Source organism: Aulonocara sp. 'chitande type north' Nkhata Bay, linkage group LG15 (genome assembly GCF_057382095.1).
Source record: "Aulonocara sp. 'chitande type north' Nkhata Bay isolate Kocher_YH1m ecotype deep benthic linkage group LG15, A_spYH_male_GT1.1, whole genome shotgun sequence".
Classification (NCBI taxonomy): domain Eukaryota; kingdom Metazoa; phylum Chordata; class Actinopteri; order Cichliformes; family Cichlidae; genus Aulonocara; species Aulonocara sp. 'chitande type north' Nkhata Bay.
The window spans coordinates 27,567,281-27,589,239 of NC_141358.1; the positions used below are offsets into that span (position 1 = coordinate 27,567,281).

At 47.3% G+C, this 21,959-nt stretch overlaps 2 protein-coding genes across 5 annotated transcripts; one reads left to right on the forward strand and one right to left on the reverse strand.

The window, feature by feature from the left end:
• Positions 1-15: 15 nt before the first annotated feature.
• zbtb1 (zinc finger and BTB domain containing 1) lies at positions 16-11,840 on the reverse strand. 2 transcript variants are annotated; one of them, XM_086265327.1, is made up of 3 exons: positions 11,424-11,840; positions 10,723-10,935; positions 16-4,419 (listed from the first exon to the last, which is right to left on the reverse strand). In XM_086265327.1, the coding sequence occupies exon 3, from the start codon at positions 4,413-4,415 to the stop codon at positions 2,400-2,402; it is 2,016 nt and encodes a 671-aa protein (XP_086121453.1). In that variant the 5' UTR covers positions 4,416-4,419; positions 10,723-10,935; positions 11,424-11,840; the 3' UTR covers positions 16-2,399. The 2 variants fall into 2 exon arrangements, with proteins under 2 accessions (XP_086121453.1, XP_086121454.1); XM_086265328.1 differs by lacking the exons at positions 10,723-10,935; positions 11,424-11,840 and adding an exon at positions 10,145-10,320.
• Positions 10,196-20,746, forward strand: zbtb25 (zinc finger and BTB domain containing 25). 3 transcript variants are annotated; one of them, XM_086265344.1, is made up of 3 exons: positions 10,196-11,766; positions 15,029-15,209; positions 16,321-20,746. In XM_086265344.1, exons 2-3 carry the CDS (start codon positions 15,037-15,039, stop codon positions 17,501-17,503), a joined length of 1,356 nt encoding a protein of 451 aa, XP_086121470.1. In that variant the 5' UTR covers positions 10,196-11,766; positions 15,029-15,036; the 3' UTR covers positions 17,504-20,746. The 3 variants fall into 3 exon arrangements, with proteins under 3 accessions (XP_086121470.1, XP_086121472.1, XP_086121471.1); XM_086265346.1 differs by having other exon boundaries at positions 10,196-11,671; XM_086265345.1 differs by lacking the exon at positions 10,196-11,766 and adding an exon at positions 11,981-12,185.
• The last annotated feature ends 1,213 nt before the right edge of the window (positions 20,747-21,959 follow it).

The window sequence follows — 21,959 nt, forward strand, 5'->3', positions numbered from 1 at the left end:
AGGCTCCACCCACACTCAGGTTCACTCTGTTTATTAAGAGTCGTGGTCACAAACAGAAAAACAACGCAAGAAGAAGAACAAACAGCTGACATCGCTAGCTTTACTTAAGACGACATTCGTTTACACCTGGGGTAACCAGGTGGACCCGCCACCTTGGTCAGATCCACCCGGTCCGACCTGAGCCGGCTTAAACTGGTCTAAACTGGTGAGGCATTAAAGGGGCATGTCCCTGACTTCTGTTAGTGCTGATTAGGTGAAAGTTGAATTAGTTTGAGTTCAGCTGGAGTTTGTTTGGTTTCAGGTCTTAGTCCACAGGAAACAGTCTCACTGTGAGCCAGACGAGAAGAAGATGATGAGGGGGGCAGGGCTGATTGTCCAAGCAGCCGCAGAATCATTTCATGGAGCTCATTCTGATTGGTTCTGATAGTCTGATTTACTCGAGCCTGTAACGACTGGTTGGTTCTGAGCAGCTGGATCCAGTCCGATCCCGTACTGCTGGCGAGCGAACACTTCGAGAGACTTGTAAGGCATCACAGGAGTTCTGAGGGTAAGAGTCGAGGTGACTGGTTCTAGTGTTTAGTTGTTGGATTTTTCATTGGCCGGTTCAGTCTGAGGGGGGGTTTGTGACCTTCCGTGCCGGCCCGCCCCTCACACATCGCCGTGAGTTTGACAGGAAGGACGGAGTGTTACAGTAAAGGCACCAATCACAGAGTGCGTGGGACGGTGACAGAGCGAGGAAGCCGTAACAGGCTTTAGTATTCTGGGAAACATCCAAGCGTGAGGCAGCGCACCCTTGCAAACAGGAATTTCTCTCCACGCAGGTCACAGGGGTACCGTTTCAGCAGATATACTAGTTTGTATTTCCTCTGGAGATCACACTGCGAGCAGCACAAGCGCTAACCGTGGGTGTGGGCGGCGCTTCGACGGACTCATTTTAATCGGTTACTATAACGTTTTTAGGTTGTGATGACGTCAGTTTAGCGTGTACGTGCTGAACCTGAACTCTAGGATCCATGAAGGTCCGCAAGTCCTCCACTTGGTCCATTGGACGGAAATGCTACGGTCGACTCGTTCAGACCTGAGCTGTAACGGGTGGAGGGTGGTGCCTCCTCTACGCGACTGCGAGATTCCTGCTCTTTGATACGAGCAGCTGATTGGCCATCACAGCTGTCAGATATCATACATGCAATTATAACTTAATAAAAATAATGTTTAACTATAAAAACGATCAGTGCCGTCAGCTGAGAGCGTGATTGGTCGTGCAGGCACCAGCTGACGGCACGTCACCTTCATGGTTTGTTTAGAGAACAGAGCAGCTGCGTCTAGACCTGCAGCCAGTTTCAGGTAACGTCTTAAAACAGAAGCTCAGAGCGCTGCAGAACCACCGCAGCTCACACCGGCCTGTGACGGCGCCAGTTTCAGTAACTCCTGACGGTTTTGAATCAGCCAGAAATGTCGCTAAAGCGTGAGTTCATAGGGGTCGTCTGATTGGTGGGTTTCTGTGGATTACTTTTGGACCTGAAATGTGATTAAAGCTCAGAGAAGGCCACATGACCACATCAGTCTGAGGCCGCGATTTGAACCGTGCACTCTGCGAGTCGGAATTTAAGGCAACATGGCGCCTCGTTGCTCTGAAAATCACGCAAGGGCAGTTTTGAGTTTCAGCTCGTGTTTAAACATTTAAAAAAAAGAACAACAGGAAACGTGAGCTCTGGGCGACCAATCAGATTTTACGATGGGTTCAGTTATTTGTAATCTGTTTCCTGGCGTGTAATTCATTGTGCAGCTCATTTTGGCCTTTAATTTTGTCAAGGGTTAATCTCACAGAGCCCCACGAGGCGACTGCTGTTGTGACTGTGTGCCGTAGGTTTGCGTAAAATAAAGTTCAATTGAATTGAATTGAAGGATAAAACAACTGTTTGTGCTCTAAACAGCTTTCCTCCTCCCTCCAGAAAAGGTCTGCCTCTCTCGCCACCAAGTTCAGCTCCAATATGGCAGACAGAAGCTTCCTGTCACGCACGGTGACTACACCGTCATCATGGAGAGAGGCAGGCAGTGGGTGGAGCCTGTGTGCCACCGCCCACCTCCCGCTCTCCATGTATGGACAAATAGCAGTCGGTTTCTAGGCAGCATGCTGTTTGCTATTTATTCAGAATCAGCTCTAACACGAGGCTTCCTGTCCTCAGGTATCTACCAACCCACCAGCTTCCTGTTGCGCAAAGCCTCAAGCGGACAGAAGTCACTAAGGCGCGGCTGGACCCGCAGCTCGCAGTGTGACACCCGGTTAGTTTGCGTACGGCTTCAAAGTGCAGTTCAGTCTTTTTGGTGTTCAAGTGCATTCTTTGTTCTCACATTTATGGCTTCTTAGTAACAGACTCGTGGACATGGCAGCAGCGCTGTTATAGTCTCTTGGTGTGTTTGGAGTTATAGTGGCTCCGCATGTCTTTGCGCAGGCGGAACTTCTCACCGCACACGCCACAGATGTACAGGTGGACATCCATGTGCTTCTCCAGCTGTTCGCCACCCGGGAAGATCTGGAAGCACACCTGGCAGATGGTTTCCCCGGCTGACAGGTGGGAGATCATGTGACGCACGTGGTCGTGTTTGAGGAAGGTCCCCTGGTCACACACGGGGCACACGTAGCGCGCCATTCCTTTATGCATGTCAGTGTGGAGGCGGAGTTGGCGCTCGCGCAGGAACTGCTTGCCACAGGTCTGGCAGGTGAACTGCTTCTCCTTGGTGTGGACAGTGTAGTGCTCGCGCAGGTGGCAGCGCTGGTAGAAGCCTTTGCCACAGATGCTGCAGAAGTGTTTGCGGCGGTGATCGGGCTCGCCGCCTTCCTCCAGCATGGTGGGCCGAAACAGCTCCTGGTCGTGGCAGGATAGAGCGTGCTCCAACGCCAGGCTCTCGTTCTGGAACAGCAGGCCGCAGTGCGGACACGCCAGGTCGGCTGCCTCCAGCAGCCCCTCCTCCATCCCATGCGGCTCCTCCAGCAGGGACGCCTCATCCTCGCCATGGGAGTCCGACTCAGCTCCATGGGATTCACCGCAGCGCTCGGCATGCTCCTGCAGCTGCCGGCCTTTGATCAACACCTGGCCGCACCTGCCGCAGGCACATATATGCCCCATGTGGTTGGACAGATAGTGCGCGGACTTGTCCTCCTCCAATAACAGAGCGCCACACACCTCGCAGGGCGTGCCGTCAGCGTCCTGCTTCTCGTCTTTGACCTTCTGGAGTTTGACGGGGATGCCGGAATCATTGCCTTCGAAAGGCTCGCTGCTGTTTTCCAAACCGGAGACACCGGGCTCTGGGTCCGATTGCGTTTTCTCCCTCAGCGCTGCATCACCGAAGCGTGCACTAAAATCTCTGGCGGCATGCTCGCCAACACGGACCACCTCGATCTCAGGGAACATGCTCTCTTCTGGTTCGGTCTTGATGCTCCTGGTGGACCCAGGCTCGCCGTCTGGTCCGCCTAGGACTGACCGGGCAGTCTTGGCCTCAGGCCAGTCGTCCTCACCTTTACAGACGACCCGGTGTTCCTCCACGCTCTCTGAGGCGGAGCTCTCTGCTTTACTTGAGTCGTTGTCACCCTCAGTGTTGCCTCGGGGTGGGTGGAAGGCTTTGCGGTTGGTACATGTGAGGATATGCTCGATTAGAAGCTTCTCGCAGCTGAACACGAAGCCACAGTCGTCGCAAGTGTATGTGCGACCGAACCTAGGGCGGTCCTTCAGAGTTGAACTCCTACCACCTGACCGCTTCCTCAGGTCACATGGTTGCTCGCCTGCTCCGTCTAAAACTGGCGCCGCCACAATCAGAGGAGCGGTTGCTGCCTCTTCAGCCGTGGCTGGCCTGCCAACTGCAGCAGGAACAGCAGGAACAGCAGGAACAGCCGGACGCCCCGTGCTGCTACTGACGGCCTTCGGCAGACGCTCCCCTTCAGGTGCGGCGGGCCGCTGCTGTTCGTACATGCGCACGCCAAACATCATCTTCCCGCCAGCAGGCCCGACGGAGGAGCTGGATGAGGAGGCAGAGGAGGACGGCGTGATGTTGGAGCTCCTGATGTCCCTCAGGTCCTCCAGCGAGTCAGGGATGTAGTACATCTGCAGATATGCCATGGACGCTTTCAGCTCCTCAAACTCGTAACTGCCCACAACGATGCGCCCGAGGTACATGAGCTGCAGGATGAGGTCGAAGCACTCGGCACTGATCTGCATGTTGCTCAGGTCCAGGCGGCCCGCTCCCTGCTGGTCCCGGATGAACATCATCCTGAAGTAGGAGCTGCAGGCCGCCAGCACCGCCTTGTGAGCCCGGAAGTAGATGTCGCCGATGGCGATGAGGCAGTCGCACAGGAAGCCCCACTCGCGCTGGTTGTTGAGTTGCTGGAGGACGTGATCGCTGTGGCTCGGCCTTGCCATCGCCCTGTGGACAACAGAGGAAGACAGAGTCAGAATTTATGAGGCAGCAAGGTCGTCTGCGGTCGACTTTCATAACGTGTGAGCCGGCACGGGACAGTCGGGCCTGATATGATTCATCAGCAACTCTGACTTTAATTAGAGCCACAAGTTCACACACCGAGCACGCTCAGATCAGCTCCCAGCTTCACTTACAGCACTGCAGTGATGAATCAGTATTTCCTTCTCAAGAACACACTGCTCAGATTTAACATGCACGCGCACACACACACACACACGATGGCAGGTCTACTTCTCACCTTTCTAAACTCACTGTGGGGGAGGATGCTTCACCTCCCGTTGGCTATTCTCACAGTAAGTGACACCCCCCCCTCACACACACACCTACCCTGTTATGTGACAGATGTGTTTGTATTGCAGGATAGGGCTGCCACAAACGATTATTCTGATAGTCGACTAGTCACCGATTATTTTTGCGATTAGTCGACTAATCAGATCATCACCCATTGGACGTAAAACCTACAAGCTGTAGGTTGCACCAGCAGCATCTGCTCTTATATAACTATCATTAGCTTACAGCTTTAAGTGTTTAAGGTGTGTGCTAACTAAAAATAAAGACAAGATGGTAGTTTATTAAATTTTAATTAAACTTGCAGATTGTTTCGGTGAAGTTTAATAAACTCCTTGCTATCTAAAATATAACAGGACACCGGAGTAAATTCTGGAGCATCTCACACTTCTGATAATCAGCTGTCTGTTTGATGTTTATTCAGCTGTGTAAAAACTATAACTTTAATCTCAGCCAAACCGATTTACTCAGGAACAAATAAAATACTAAAAAAAGCCAAACAATAACATTTTAAAGTTATCTAAGTGACGGCCGGGAGTCCGGTGTTCTCACGGCTAGTTAGCCTTGCCCCCGGTTAGCTATCGAGCTAGTGGGTAACAGACGTCTCCGAAAACGTCAGAGCGCTTTTGAAAATATGTGGTGTCTTGATAAACTGAGCAGATATTTGAGGTTTACACAGCTACATTCTTGCCTGAAAATATGTTAAACGTTTATTTTGTGACTCAGAAAGAATAATAAGAGTAATATTAAAGCTAACTAGCTGCCGCCATTGTTGGAAACTGAGCTGGGCGCTATGAATTCTGGGACAGAGCTTCTTCTTCTTCGGGGTTTAAGGGCAGCTGGCATCCTTGTACATGCAGTGCTGCCATCTTCTGTTTCATTCCGTTATTACACTCTTAAATCCTGCTACTTATTCCTGCGTCTTTTGTGATCTTACAAAGCTTCAAACGACGCGTCGACTATTAAATCAGTCGTCGACGATTTTGAAGTCGACGTAATCGTGACTAGTCGACTAATCGTGGCAGCCCTATTGCAGGACAAGTATACCTGTACACACCCCAAGTTACTGCCTAAATAAAAGGTCCACCCTGACCCCACCAACACCTGGAGAGTTCACAGCAGATGTCCTGTGGACCAGGTTACAGTAAACTGTGAGCCAGATGTGCCCGACACACCCGACAAATCTGGATCTTTAAGTTGGACTCAGAGGAAACTGCAGATGCAGGGCACATCTGGGCCAAACCGCTCTCTGAGAATGCTCTCTGCTCACTGGTTACCCGAGCCCTCATCGGCGGGTATACGCCAATAACATCTGCAGCAGTTCCAGATGTGGGCGGAGCTAAAAACAGGTTCCTGTGCTGCAGGAGAAAACCGGTCGCATGCGGTTTTCTGTACTGTGAAGTGAACCCGGTCCTGTTCTTCAGAACTGGAGCTTTTTGTTAGACATGTACCTTCACTGCCTGACCCCCCCTGCCCCGCTGCTGCTTGGAGACACTGAAACCCATCAAAAGGTGTCACTTCTTGTGTCAAAATGGGGTGTAATCAGAGGAAGATGTTTTCTCCCGTCACCTGAGCTGAACAGTGATTCGCTTAAAACTTTGACGCGTTTTTATTTTCAGCGATGTCGTCCCGTCTGTGTGTACTGAGCTGCCTTCCCTCCCCAGTTCCACTGGCGGTTCACCTGGCTGTGCTCACAGGTAAAGCTCACACAGAGTACACTTGTGACCAGCTAGAATGTGTCAGCTGATCCCAGAGTGCCTCAGAGCATCGCGCCAGATAAGAGATCAGTGGCGAAGTAGCATCACTGTACGTGTGTGTGTGTGTGTGTGAGTGAGAGAGTCCTGAAAGCCATAGCAGCAGAACAACATAAAACCAGCTGTGCAGGAGCTCACCTGCCTCAGGTGCAATCAGAAGACTCGCCTCTTCCAGATTTTTAAACATTTAGTGCCAGCTGACCACCACCAGTCACGTGTTTCTGCGTTAAATCTACGCCATAACGTGACGAATCCTGACAAATGCAACTACACATTGACGCAGCCCATGATGACCGTGATCAGTGCAGCTGTTTCCAACTTGTTCTGCCTCACACAATTCCTGATTCAAGCAAATTGACTGGCAGACAAAATTTCCAGCGCCAACTAGTGCCCTGCATCTCCGAGCTCTGCATCTATTAGGCTGCAGAGCGCCTAATAGATGCATGAATCATGCTTCACTGCGACAGCAAGGCAAGAACACTCAGCGGTCCTCTGGATGTCGGTGGTGGCCATGCAAACTGACACGACTAGAACAGGACGATATGACCAAAAATATTTATCACGATATATAACTGATAACGATATAACTGACGATATAATTGACACTAGACAAAACACTTTACAACTCCTCAACTTTATTAGTGCAAAAAAAAAAAAAACATCAATGTATTTTCACTTAAACAAGCAGCTGTTTTTATGTGCATTAAAGTTATATAAAAAATTAACAGTGCAAATGCAAATTCCTTGCTGACAGTTTAACCAAAAGGCTAGGGCTGCTCAATTAATCGAATTTTAATCACGATTACGATCTGGGCTTTCAACGATCATTAAAAATGACTGAGCCGATTATTAGCCCCTCCCTCATTTATCCGCGACACCTTAAAGGCCGGTCCGTGAAAATATTGTCGGGCATAAACTGGTCCGTGGCGCAAAAAAGGTTGGAGACCGCTGATTAAGAGGACCCGAGGGAAGCTCGGAAAGCTAAGCAGAAGTTATTTGGAGAGTGACTGCCGTTGGTTGAAAAGAGAGTTTAAAAAAAAAAAAAACTTCAGTGGCGTTGCACACTATTTTATATTATTTTTTTAAAGTCATTGTTAACCCTTTAAAGCCGGTCAGAGCTGCATGCTCCGTTTTGCGTAATTATTTTTAAATCCCTGTAGAACCTGAACCGTGTAAGCTAGCGCAATAATTTGTTTTGCATATGAAACCGGAGGAGTTGTACTTACATCTGATGCCATCAGCTTGTCCTCGGTCACGGTTTCGTTCCACATATAGCTTTGCAAAAATTGCATAAAAAGCGCTTGCAGCAACAAAAACATAATATTCCAGAAACACGCTTTGCCGTTCCTATCAGCTGTTCGTAACACTTCCCACAGTGAAATGATGCACCTGCTGTTTTCTTTGCAAATTTGCATCATAGGATTGTTTTTTGTTTTTCCTGCAGTATATAAAAATTGCTGTATCTCTAAAATAAAACTATGAAGACACTCAAAATAAATTTCCTGTGGTGGGAAACTATTTTTTGCAACTTTATTGTATTTAAAGTTTTGAGGGATAAACCTCTTAAATTTCTCCAAGTAGAAATATATGTAAACAAAACAAAAGCGATTTTCAATTTTTTTGTAGTTTATTGCACTTTTTTGCAATTTATGTAATTACTATGGACTTAATGCATACATATTATTAAAATATGGGCTATAACAGTTGTATTGATGTATAGCAACTTGAAATGCTCCCACAAATGGCACTACAGCATGTAAAAAAATAATATAAGCTCTGGTGGACTTGGTTCTATAGTAGGTCTTAAAGGGTTAAATAAATATCGTCAAATAATCGTGATCTCAATTTCAGTGAAAATAATCGTGATTATCATTTTTGCCATAATCGAGCAGCCCTACAAAAGGCATTTCCAGTGGAAATTGGCTGACATATCCTCAGCATAACCATGTATAATATCCACAAAACTTAAAAAGAGGTTACACACACACACACACACACACACACAATACGGTAATATTATGTTGAAGCACAGTACGTATCACTCCGCGAGGCTCCTGCCTACGATAGCCGTAATGCTCCGACAATCCATCAAGCGGTGCGGCTTCGTAGCTTAGCAAAGTCGTACTGAAACATTTGACAGATTTTCGAGCGCCGTGTACCACATAAAATCGTTTCCAGGTCAGTAAACACAACCAGAATTCATACATAAGGCACACGGGATTATAAGGGGCGCTGTCGATTTTCAGAAAAATCAAAGGATTGATTTTAAGGGTGCCGTATTTTCCAATAATAAAGACAGCCCGTTAGCATGCGCTACCAAAAATAGTGTTTTGTTGTATATCTGACGGACGAAAGCCAAACCAGTTCCACACCACTGAAGTTGCAGCATTTTTACAAACCAATTCTGGTTCATCCGTTTCATTCAACAATCCACTTTCGCTCTTCTCATTCTGCGTCGACGCCATGTGCGTATGTAAACAAAGGCACTGCGCATGCGCGTTTTGCCCATATTCTATCGGGATATTTCATTTTCTTATCGTTGCCCAACATTACACCGGTATTACCGTGAACGGTATGATATAGTCCACCCCTACACATGACTACAGGAAGTGAGGTCATCATGTGAGATCAACGAGCCAACATGTTCCAGCAGAATATGAATTGATGACCGAAAAGCATGACTCCATTGCAGACGGTCAGGTGACTGATTTCCAAAGTGAGTTCCGCCTCTCAGATGAGGCTCAGGATGGCGTTTTATTCTGAAATGGTTTGGCTCTTTGATCACATGACGTGACATCAGATCAGTTCATGTGAGTTCAGGACGGTCCCGCTGATTTAAAGCCAAAACTGAGCTCCTCCAACAAAACCTGATCCTGCTAAAGGTGGAGACATAGAACGCACCTCCACATGATTCCCCAGACACCGCTAGCTACACACCATGTGACAGTAAGAGCCAGCAGTGGAGTGACTTGTGATGAGGTCACACAGTGGGAAAGCAGGACTTTGCCCCCAGCCCCAGTCTCAGTTTGATGTGATGGCGTCGTGCAGCTGCTGCAGTTACATTAAATTGCAGAACGACCTTTTTATATCCCATCATAAACGTCATCATCATCATCACCATCACACTTTTCCAGAAATATGCAGATATGGATTTTAAGAATGCCTTAAAACGTTCAGGCTGATTAAATCATCAGTTTCTAATCACAGCCCAGCTCAGAGTTTATGATTGTAAATGGTGACACATTGTTTTTTTCCCCCTTTCAGGTCATTGTGATATGCAGTTTTTCACGAGTTTTTACTAAGATGAGTGCCTTAATCGTGTTATTACCAGAACAAGTCATGGACAAGTCGTTTGCACTCTGATCAGCTGGTTGCTGCTCACAGGAAGGTCTCAGGGCTCATTTTATCAGCCGACACGTGACAGTCTAGGTTCATATCTGATGTGTCTGCTGTCAGGTGTGTTTGAGCTTTGTGAGATTAAAGGTCACAGTTCAGAAACCTACTCTACTGATCAGTAATCAATAAAGATAATAATGTGATCACTGTGAAGAGTGGATGAAATAATTTTGGCCTCTGTCACCAGACTCCACTGTAAAAACCACTCAAATAAGAGCCCTCATCCTGCTTACTGTTAGTGCCCGCCGGGCCCGCAGGCACGCGGTGCGGGCTGTCAGTCACCGGCAGACAGGCCGCGAAGGAGCCGCCGAGGTGGGAGCGAGCCCGTGGAGAGACCGGAGGGAGAGGCTGGCCACACCGCCGAGCTAAAATGGAGATTACAGCTCGGCTGAGATTAGCTGCTCCAAGCTAACCCCTGTTAGCGTGGTCCACACCGGAAGTTCCTGTGATCACTCCTCCAAAATGAAAACACGAAGCGTGACAAGGGGTGAACGAGACCACCGTCAGGTTATCGCGTGCATCACAGCGCGTCTCAGTGACAGTCAGACACTCCCCGAAGGATCGTCAGTGAACTCGTAGCTCCTCCGGCTGCTTCAATGCTCAAAACTATTCGTTACGACTTATATTTTGAAAGTAGCCACCGGATGTGATGCGAATAAAACCGGGCGGTTACTGAGCGCTCTCTCCCGCAAACAGCCCCGCCGCCCCCGCACTGCCACCCGCATTCAGCACCGAGAGCAGGCCGCGAGCATTTCCTTCACCGCCTGCCGCCCAGACGGCCCCGAGCCCGGACACGGGTCCGTCCACTCACCGTGGGTCCCGGAGGCCGGCGAAGGGGCTGCTGCTGTGGGATTCCCAGGCTCCGAAATGTCCTCCGCGGATGGTTTACTGTGGAGACGAAGGAGCAGCCTCTTCTTCTTCTTCTCCTCCAGCAGGATGAAAGCACTTCCGCACAGCCCGCCGCGCCGTCAAGCCGCACATAGCGAGGAAGTCCAAATAAGGAACTTCCGGTCAGAGTGGGGCCCTTCAAAATAAAGTTAAATAAAGTTTTAACGTTTCAAAAATACGTTTCCGCTTTGATGCTTCGCGCAGCTCAGCTGACACTACGGAAACGCAACATGTGTCGCACAGTAAAAAATAAAAAAAAAAGTAAAATGAAAAACTGAAGTTATAATAAAATATATAAGAACTTTAACCCAGTGGGACATGTTTAACTGCATCAAGCAGTAGTTCACAGGTGGGCATTAAATAATAAATATACATTTCTGGCTTGGACGGGGCCTTTCACAGTTAAATAAAGAGTGTCAGAATTATGTCTTCATTGAAAACGACCACAGGAAACAAAGTCTGCTTTTAATTTGAAAATAATAACCGGAATAATCTATTTGTTTTCTCTCTCGCCTGTAGGATTACTTGAGGCCTCCCGCCACCCACATTCAGTCAGAGAGCAGCAAGGAGGTCTAACTCTGAGCTGAGCAGGAGACTCCGCCTGAAGAAGCAGCAACATCTCACCTGAACGATCTCATCACTGCAGCACCAGTCCGTCTGTTTCAAAGTAGCCTGCTATCTGGAGGCAGCACCTGATGATGCCAACAGAACCACATCATCTGCAAAATGCAGAGACAAGATGCTGGCAACGCCCAGATAATCTGCCCATCACCGGTGACAAAGGGCGGCCTAGGCGGAGCCCAGCACCCACTGGGAACGTGTCCCACTCACTGCCAAGAATGTGGACCACACCTCACAGCATACCCGCTGTGGTCAGTAATAATCAATACTGCTGATCAGCTCAGTGGACACCAGCCTAAGAAAACATATTTACACAGGTTATGAGTTACTTCAGTCACCAACCGAGGTACAGTGGCCCACTCCGAGAGTACTCTGAGTCTCAGATTACACAGATTATGATGGGGTTCAGTCCCTGAGCTGCAGACCTGAAGCGTGTTTGTGAGTCTGTCTGCTGCACGGTGTCGGTGTGTGTTGTGTCACGTGATCGTGCTCCCTGCACGGTGTCGGGGTCTTATGCTGCTGGCTGACAGCCTCTGATCAGTTTCACTTTTTTTCCTGATATACTCAGAAAATTATCGATGGCACGATAACGCCATCTTTCCTGCTCTGCGTTTATTAAATTACTGATCAGCCATCAAACGTTTCTGACGGCTCACGTGACTGCCCCATTTGACCCATGTTCTCGCGAGAGGTGACGCGGCTCGTCGCGAGATCCTCTGCAGCAACAAATCGGCCGATTCTGAAGACGATCTGCTCGTTTCTGCGGTAAGGCGCTCATTAACGGCGCGCGTGCAGGATCCGCGCATACACGGGATTGCCGGGCGTTGGGAGCGTGAACACGCGCCCGTGTGCGCGGAGGTGATGAGGACGTGCGTGTGATGAATGAGATGAAGGATGGAGGATGCTGCGCGGTGGCGGGCGCGACGGCACGTGCACGCGCAGAGCTAGTGTGTGACTGGGTCGCGCGGGTGTCCGGTTTCCGGTGTGGTCGGGTCAGTTCGATGTGAACACCCGCCCCTTCCCCGTGCATGAGTGCGTGTGTGTGTGTCAGGTGTGACCTTCGCTGAGGTCAGAGGTGGCGTGTCCAAGTGAGCCTGACGGACTTAATGTGACGTCACAGGGTTAAACAACACCTTAAGAGTTCTTCAGGTCTTAATGTGCTATACTGCTCTGTGTTTGTGTGTCTGTGTGCTTGTGTGTGTGTTTTTGTGTTTCTGTGTATGCGTGTGTGTATGCGAGAGATGCTGAAGATAAAATAACTCTTTATTGTCATTGCACACTCATACCTTGTACAATAGTACAATGAAATTGGAAACTCCCACGTCAGCACAACTAAAGACAACACAGTTACTTAAAGTTGATTTTTTTTCTCATTTCATTTATTTATTTATTTCACACTTGGTACAACAATTCAAACAAACCAACCACACTTTCTATCAAAAAGCACTACAACCATGTGTGAAAAGGAGCAGGAAGAAGAAAATATTCTTATTAAACCCTGCCCCCTATCTATTTTCAAAGTGCAAGGGACCCAGACAGTGGCACGCGTGCGCCCCTGTAGGAGCTGAAGTTCCTCTGATGTCCCCCAGACGCTCCAGCAGTGAACGGTAGAAGAGGCTCCCCCTCAAACAGAGGAGCTTCATCAGCTCTTTTAGTGAATGAACCTGCACCCCTGCTCTGTTCTACAACATCGACCAATAACAGTGCACGAGAATCAGGAAGGCTCTACCTTGTGGCGTTATTCAGCACTTCGATATTAAGTACTTACTGAGCTAAAGCAACAGGAGTATCGGTAACACAGCAGCAATGGACTTGACCGACCACAGATATATATACAGTGGGGCAAAAAAGTATTTAGTCAGCCACCGATTGTGCAAGTTCCCCCACCTAAAATGATGACAGAGGTCAGTAATTTGCACCAGAGGTACACTTCAACTGTGAGAGACAGAATGTGAAAAAAAAAAATCCATGAATCCACATGGTAGGATTTGTAAAGAATTTATTCGTAAATTAGGGTGGAAAATAAGTATTTGGTCAATAACAAAAATACAACTCAATACTTTGTAACATAACCTTTGTTGGCAATAACAGAGGTCAAACGTTTACTATAGGTCTTTACCAGGTTTGCACACACAGCTGGTATTTTGGCCCATTCCTCCATGCAGATCTTCTCGAGAGCAGTGATGTTTTGGGGCTGTCGCCGAGCAACACGGACTTTCAACTCCCGCCACAGATTTTCTATGGGGTTGAGGTCTGGAGACTGGCTAGGCCACTCCAGGACTTTCAAATGCTTCTTACGGAGCCACTCCTTTGTTGCCCGGGCGGTGTGTTTTGGATCATTGTCATGTTGGAAGACCCAGCCTCGTTTCATCTTCAAAGTTCTCACTGATGGAAGGAGGTTTTGGCTCAAAATCTCACGATACATGGCCCCATTCATTCTGTCCTTGACACGGATCAGTCGTCCTGTCCCCTTGGCAGAAAAACAGCCCCATAGCATGATGTTTCCACCCCCATGCTTCACAGTAGGTATGGTGTTCTTGGGATGCAACTCAGTATTCTTCTTCCTCCAAACACGACGAGTTGAGTTTATACCAAAAAGTTCTACTTTGGTTTCATCTGACCACATGACAATCCTCTGCTGTATCATCCATGTGCTCTCTGGCAAACTTCAGACGGGCCTGGACATGCACTGGCTTCAGCAGCGGAACACGTCTGGCACTGCGGGATTTGATTCCCTGCCGTTGTAGTGTGTTACTGATGGTGACCTTTGTTACTTTGGTCCCAGCTCTCTGCAGGTCATTCACCAGGTCCCCCCGTGTGGTTCTGGGATCTTTGCTCACCGTTCTCATGATCATTTTGACCCCACGGGATGAGATCTTGCGTGGGAGATTATCAGTGGTGTTGTATGTCTTCCATTTTCTGATGATTGCTCCCACAGTTGATTTTTTCACACCAAGCTGCTTGCCTATTGTAGATTCACTCTTCCCAGTCTGGTGCAGGTCTACAATACTTTTCCTGGTGTCCTTCGAAAGCTCTTTGGTCTTGGCCATGGCAGAGTTTGGAGTCTGACTGTTTGAGGCTGTGGACAGGTGTCTTTTATACAGATGATGAGTTCAAACAGGTGCCATTCATACAGGTAACGAGTGGGGGACAGAAAAGCTTCTTACAGAAGACGTTACAGGTCTGTGAGAGCCAGAGATTTTCCTTGTTTGAGGTGACCAAATACTTATTTTCCACCCTAATTTACAAATATATTCTTTACAAATCCTACCATGTGGATTCATGGATTTTTTTTTCACATTCTGTCTCTCACAGTTGAAGTGTACCTCTGGTGCAAATTACTGACCTCTGTCATCATTTTAAGTGGGGGAACTTGCACAATCGGTGGCTGACTAAATACTTTTTTGCCCCACTGTATTTCATCTTCTATCACCACAGCGGATCCTCTGCTCAGGGTCACAGTGAAGTTCCTCTGACCTTCTCTGAACCTCTTCAAGACATCCTCCATCCTGTTGCACATTAATAAGTTTGTATGTTAAATGTATGTGTGTGAGCAGTGATGATGGAGGTCATAATGTGAACTTCATGGGCTCGGGTTTGTGTTTCAGACGGTGTCATGGAGGTGTCGTCGCACAGCCTCTTCCTGCTGCAGCAGCTCAACGTGCAGAGGGAATTTGGTTTCCTGTGTGACTGCACCGTCGCCATCGGAAACGTCTACTTCAAAGCTCACCGCGCTGTGCTGGCTGCCTTCTCCAACTACTTCAAGATGATCTTCATCCACCAGTCCAGGTGAGGGGTGAGACAGCGGCGTGTGACCTCTTTACCTGAGTAGAAGTTAGTTATACACTTGTGCTTTGGGTCATCACACAAGTGCAGGTAGGATAAAAAATAGGCATGTTTTCTGAGAACCTGAATTCTTTTAAATGCCCAGCAGGTGGTGACTCCTCTGACCCTTGAATCCTTTGTCCTGATAAATTTGTTGGCTTCCTCAACCGTGTTGGGTTCCAGGTCAGAGAGGAGGATTATCTGGGGTGTACTAAACGTACGTTCTTCAGTCAGATCTGCCGCTTGCTGTCATCGTGACGGCAGTGATGAAAAGGACTTCACTAACCAGCCGGTGACAGTCTCTGCGTCGATCCTGTCATGAAAACGTTACCAGATGACCTGCTGTTAGCCACCTAGCTGTGAGTTAGCAGTGCGGCATGAACCCAAAGAGGGTTTGCTTGTCTGAAACCATGCAGCTGCAAATAGATCAGCCTTGGGAATTTGGACAAACTGGCCAACCTTATCCATTAAAGACAGGATTTTACTAGTTGTCAGCAGGCATGTTAGTGTTAGCTAAGATTAGCCATGAGAAAGACAGCTCAGGATTGGATTTGCTCTCCACAACCAAACCGAATGTTAGCGTTAACTACAAACTTGGAGCTTGACTGGTCAAAAAGTGGCTAGCTGTCAGCTACAAACAGATGCACTGTGAGGACATGTGAGGACCCTTTATTTGGCCTTACCTTTTAGGTGAACAGTGGTGTGTTTGATTTGTAACACACCAAAAAAACAATGAATGAAATTTAATGTTTTATCCCAATTTTTTTTTTCATAATTTTTAAGAAGCAATCAAATGGTAATAAAAATTCAATAATGATTGATCAGCCCTAAATGTGTTTAAGACTAGAATAATGTCTTAAACACAGGAGAGTGTGGACGGCGTGCCTGCCCGAAGGCTTGTACCGGTGTTTGTTCCTTTATTCCAGAGAACAAATTTCAGGATCTGGATCCTGTAAGCCAGAATAGAGGAACAAAACTTTGGTCCAAACCTTCAGGAGAACATCGATCCAAAACATCAGGATTCACATGCTGTTTTTTTCCGAGGTGCTGACCTCATGTCTCTCTGTGTCCCCAGCGAGTGTATAAAGATCCAGCCCACGGACATCCAGCCGGACGTCTTCAGCTACCTGTTGCACATCATGTACACCGGTATGTGTCCCAAACAGCCGGTGGACCAGAGCCGGCTGCAGGAGGGCATTAAGTTCCTTCACGCCTACCAGCTGTGCCGCAAAACTGGTGAGGGTGCTGCTGAGACTGCTAACAACGTGGTCCGCATGTCCAACCTCTATGGCATTCAGATCTCTTCCCAGCTGGCCAGCAAGGAGGGACCCGGAGTCCCCAAGACCACCACGGTGTCCCGCGGGGCCGAGGATGGGCGGTCCTCTGACCGAGGGGCCCGGTCTCACTCCCAGCTGTCCCTTGCTGTCGGACTGGAGGGGGTATCATCGGACCATCAGGCCTCAGCGCTACGTTGCTCTGTGGCATCCGGAGACGATTCTGACATCTCAACTACCCATATCAAGCAGGAACGCTTAGAGGAGGAGGAGGACGGCGAGGAGGGTCCAGGTGCAGGGTCTCCAATTCAGGACAGCAGTCCTATTCAGGGCCTCCTGTTCAAAGACCGGCCGCTAGTGCTGCTCTGTCCCCGCTGTGGAGAGCGCTGCTCCTCCCCAGAGGGCCTGCGGGAGCACCTATTCAGCCACGCCCTCGACCCCGCCCGTCTCATGGAGGGGCTGTCACAGGGTGGCGACCTGGAAGCCGGCCTAGAGGAGGGTCCTCCAGGAACCCAGGAGCAGCTGGATGCAGGATGTTTGGAGGAAGCTCTGAGACAGAGCCAGGCGCTAGCCAACCAGCTGGCTGCTGAGCTGAGGCGGAGCCGAGGAGGTGGTGGGAGTGGAGGAGGGGGGAGTAGCCCTGCTCCCTCCCTGCACTCACGCAAACGTAAGATTGCCTGCGCCGTCTGCAGCCTACGCTTCTCCCACAAGAGCCAGCTGCAGGAGCACATGTACACCCACACAGGCAAGCCGTCCCGCTACCACCGCTACAATCGCCTCTGCAGCCAGCTCTTCCAGGCCTCCGCCCACTTCTGCGACAGTGCTGCTGAGCCTGGGGGAGGGGCTGGGGGTGGAGCTTCAGTGGGCACCCCCATAGCTCTCTCTGAGGAGCCCAACAGGGACACTCAGGACAATGGCAGCTCCTGCTACTCCCTGGACTCTGAGATCTCCCAGGAGAGTGTGGACGGCGTTCCGGTTGAGTGATGCCATCTGTTATGAGGGATGTGATTGGACGGAATAGTAATTTCCGCAGGTGGTGGTGTTCTGAGTGTTTGGTCTGTACCTGTTTGGGAGTGTCTGTGTTTAATCCAGTGATGTGATCATGAGGTGCTGAGGTCAGCAGGTCGGACTGTTTGATGCTCAGAAACGTCGGCAAAACCTGACTGATTGATGATTAATAATTAATTGATTGGGAACTGTTTCTCCGGTTTGAAACATTTGCTGATTTGTGCATGTTGAACAAGTTTCTGGACTCTGATTACATGATTCGTTGATTAATCAGCAGATTAATCAGAGATTAATGATACATCAGTACTTTGACTAATGTCACTTCCTGTCATTCATGTCACTGCTTTGTATTTCCTTCTCTGAAATTGAGCTGCCAGAGACTCTAAACCTGAAAGCAGCCAACAGTGAAGCCCATCCGAGTCTGAGAGGACTGTGAGGAAGAGGAGATAGTGAGCACTGTGATGTCAGAGCGATCTGTGATGTCAGAGCCTTTCTGTGGATGCACTGACATGTGCAAACTACAAAAAGCGAACTACTCAGATTTCTGTCATTTGGTGTCAGAGTGTCGTATGTACAAGGTGTAATCTACAAGTTATGAGAACAGGTCCAAACCAAAAACTGGATTTAAATCTGGCAGATGTCACATTCAGGATAATCTTCCCCTGGTTTTTGGATCTTTCAGTGGAAATCGTGTCAGTTCTCCTTCCAGTTTTATTCTTTTACTCACGTTTTCTTTCCCTCCATCTTGCCACACAGGTTTAGGACTAAAATGTACAGCAGTAAACCCTCTCAGTGACAAATAACGACTAAGCGCCGTACACCTTACATGTAAAGTTTGAGTTAGTCTTTTGTCAGTGTTCATCGTCAGAAAGAGAGTACGAGGCTTCTTGTTTCTGTCCTTTTAGTGTTGTCCACAAAGAAACAAAACTACAGTGCAGACTTCAGTAAATAACACTGTACTGTTAAACGTATTCACTCCTCTGCATATGACTAATAAGAGTTACTTCAATAGAACTAAGGGGCGGAGTCCAAGTCCTGAAAAGCACACTCACACCATAATCCCCCCACCAAGCTTTACATTTGTCCCGGTAACCACTGAACCTAGACTCATCCATTAGAGTGCCAGATAGAGAAACGTGATTGGTCACTCCAGCGAACATGTCTTCACTGCTCTAGAGTTTAGTGGCATTGTGCTTTACTCCACTGCATGTGACGCCTTCATTGCCCTTTGTGATGTAAGGCTTATTATACAAATGGTCACCATGGAAACCCATTCCATAAAGGTCTCTAATCTGAAGGCCACATGAAGTCTGTAGTGGTTGACTCTGCAGGAAGTTGGCGACCTCTGTGCGCTCTGTGCCTCAGCATCGGCAGAAAGTTTATCACCACAGAGTTACAAACGTTATCAGATGGAATACAACAAAAACATGCAGATCAGAACATGCAGGAAACACAAGACAGTGTCCTGGTTAGGACGAACAGATCTCTTTGGAGGAGCTTGAAACGTTCAGATTTTGCTTCTGAAGGTTTTCCAATGCTACACAGAGCTTTGAGAAGATCCCGAGTACCCTGAAAAGGAGTGACATCCTCAGAGGTTTGAATGGATATCTGCCAGTGCAGTGAATTTACACCCAGCTAACAGTCAACAGGACAAGGAGAAGAAGGCAGCAGCTACAGAAACGTACTGGCAGAAATGACCTGAAGCCACCTGGGTTCTCGGACCTCTGCAGGTTCAATAATGATGACCTGTCATTGAGATTAGCCAGGGTTAAACCAGGTTTTTATTGGACCTCTTCGCTGAAGCGGCTCACACCCACTAACCTCAGTATGCAGCACCAAAGACACAGAGGCAGAGCTAACGGTTCAGATCAAAGCCACGACCTAATGTCAGTCATTTTCTGCCAAATTGAGCAGATCCGAAAGCTCTTAACTTCATCCTGCCTCTGTTCTGCTTTTCTTTAGTTTCTGCTAAAGAGCTTACAGCGTGAGATGTTGCATTTTACCGAGGTAAAAATTAGTCCCTGTAGAAAAATCTCTGATTGAGGTGTTGCCCCTCAGCGGGCTTCCAGAAGCTGTTCAATCAGGAAGAAGTGAGCTTAAACGGGCGCTCACACACAGATGGGAGGATTACACTGAGGGTGCTCTTACACGGAGTTGGGATTAAAAAGCAGCTGATGGTTTAACTTCATTTAAAGGACCATTCAACAGTTTCTTCCATCTGACTCGAACAAAGGCAAGCACAAAAAAAGACAGAAAGGACAGGTGGGAAAATAAACACGTCCCAATCTGTGGGTCAGGACTCTCGCTGGTTCCCAGCCTACGCCCACAGGGGCACATTTTTTATTTACATTTTTAAATAAAGTTTTAAAAATATTCAATCTTTTTTATATTTATCATAAAACTGTGAAAAACTAAAATCTTTTAACAGTCTAAAAAACAAAAGCCAACAAAAAAGCACGATCTGAATTTTATTTTAAAAAAGTTACTGCCAGTGTTTGAAATATTTTGTTGGAATGCCCTATTAACTTTTACATTTTATTTTGAAATGGTTATGCTCCTATATGTTCTAAACATTTTATTTTGAAGGAGTCATAGTTTAGTGCATTTGAAATACATTTATTTTGAAGGAGTGACATTCTGTTGCATTTAAACCTTTTTATTTTGAAGGATTTGATGTTTGTTCATTTTAAACATTATTTTAAATGTTATATTTAATTTATTTATTTTTTAGTTTTTGAAGGAATTGTACGCTTTTGCATTTGAATCTTTTCATTTTGCAGTGGTCCTATCTTGTATTTTAAACCTCTTATTTTGAAGAAATCAATATGTACTATTCTAAACTTATTTTGAAGGAGCACCAATCTTGCATTTTAAACCTCTTATTGTGAAGGGGGCAATAGTCTTGCATTTTAAACCTCTTATTTTAAAGGAGTTGATCTCAATTCCATTGTAAACCTTTTACTTTGAAAGTTTCCACCGGCCAGAGGGAAATTGGTGGTCTCTGCTGTTCCTTTCGGTGTCACGTGACCAGCGCTCATTGATGATAAGGTGTTGATGATTATTGATCGTGTGTGACTGTCGTGCCGTCGTCTTATTTCTGTGTTTTGCTGTAAAAAAGCAAACAGGAAGTTCAGTGTCAACATGTTTTTGTAAACGGCATCTGTTTTTCATGGATACAACAATAAAGTTTTGTAAATAAATGTTTTTTTTCACTAATCAGATCAAAGCTCTCGTGTGTGCTTTTCATTCTTTTTTATTATTGATTTTGGAACATGTTTTAATCGGCTCGGCGTGGATGTTGCTGGGTTGCACCGCAGCATGCAACACACTTCAGCTGTTAGCAGTTAGCAGCAGCCCAAACATGCATCAGCACAGTGGGAAAATGCCCGGTATACCAGATTTTCAGTCCAGCCCTAATACCGATCAACCAATACTGAGATTGATTATTGATTAACCAGAGTAACCTGTTGGTGACATCAGCTGTTTATCACAGAGGTGATTATTGAGTTTGCTGCGTACTGATTGATTGCTGATTGGTCTGCAGAAGAGCATTCTTTGTGCCCTGCCAGAATCTGACCTGCAGGAGTCAACAGAGAGCTTAGCAGCCAGGTGAGCAGAGAGGCATTGTGGGAAAATTCAGACTCCAGTTTAACTGCTTTGACTCGAGATTTTAAAAATAAAAATAGATTTTTCATCAGTCCGCATCGTTACGGGGTCAAAGGTGATGCCACAGATTTGATCACACTCCTTACTGTCAGGGCGACACAAGATGCAGTCTGTTTTGCAGAATACTTTGCCTCAGTGAAGGACTGAATGAAGGTTCCTGACAGTCTCTTGGCACTCACCTGTCAGGTGATCTGATTGGTCAGCGTGCTGTTGCTTGGCAACAGATGGATGTATTCTTACAGAGAGCTTGTGGCAGATCAGTAACTGATCAAGGATCAATGATGCGGTGCCACAGTGTGACTGAAACGGGTCTGAACAGCTGATGGACTCGATGACTTCGCTCTGCGGCTGTTTGGAGATGGTGACTTCTCACCTGAGCCTTAGATATCAATCACAACTGAAACGCTGATCAATCAATCAATCCCTTAAACAAAGTGAGCATCTCCTCATGTTTAAACTCAGTATTTCTCCTTTCAGTTCATCTTTTCATTGTTATTTCCTGTTTCATATGATGTGTGGCTTTGTGCTCTCTGCAGGTTCCTCATTAAAGTGTCTTGTTCAGGATTAGTGCAGACTGCTAATTGCAGGTAAAATGCTGAGCTTTTCTTCCCATCATCATCAAACACAGATGAACATTCGTGTTTGTAACAGGAAGTACTTCAGTAGCAGTACATCCTGTCAAAATAAAGCAGTTTGAAAACAGCTCCAGAAGCATTTTAACTGTTTGAAATCACAAAAAGCTGATGAAACTCACCTTGGATGTTTT

Bases quoted from the DNA above. Each gene is read 5' to 3' on its own strand.
- zbtb25 (XM_086265344.1), top strand. From the start codon at position 15,037: ATGGAGGTGTCGTCGCACAGCCTCTTCCTGCTGCAGCAGCTCAACGTG. The intron at 15,210-16,320 runs GTGAGGGGTGAG...CTGTGTCCCCAG, and splicing joins ATCTTCATCCACCAGTCCAG to CGAGTGTATAAAGATCCAGC.
- zbtb1 (XM_086265327.1), bottom strand. From the start codon at position 4,415: ATGGCAAGGCCGAGCCACAGCGATCACGTCCTCCAGCAACTCAACAAC.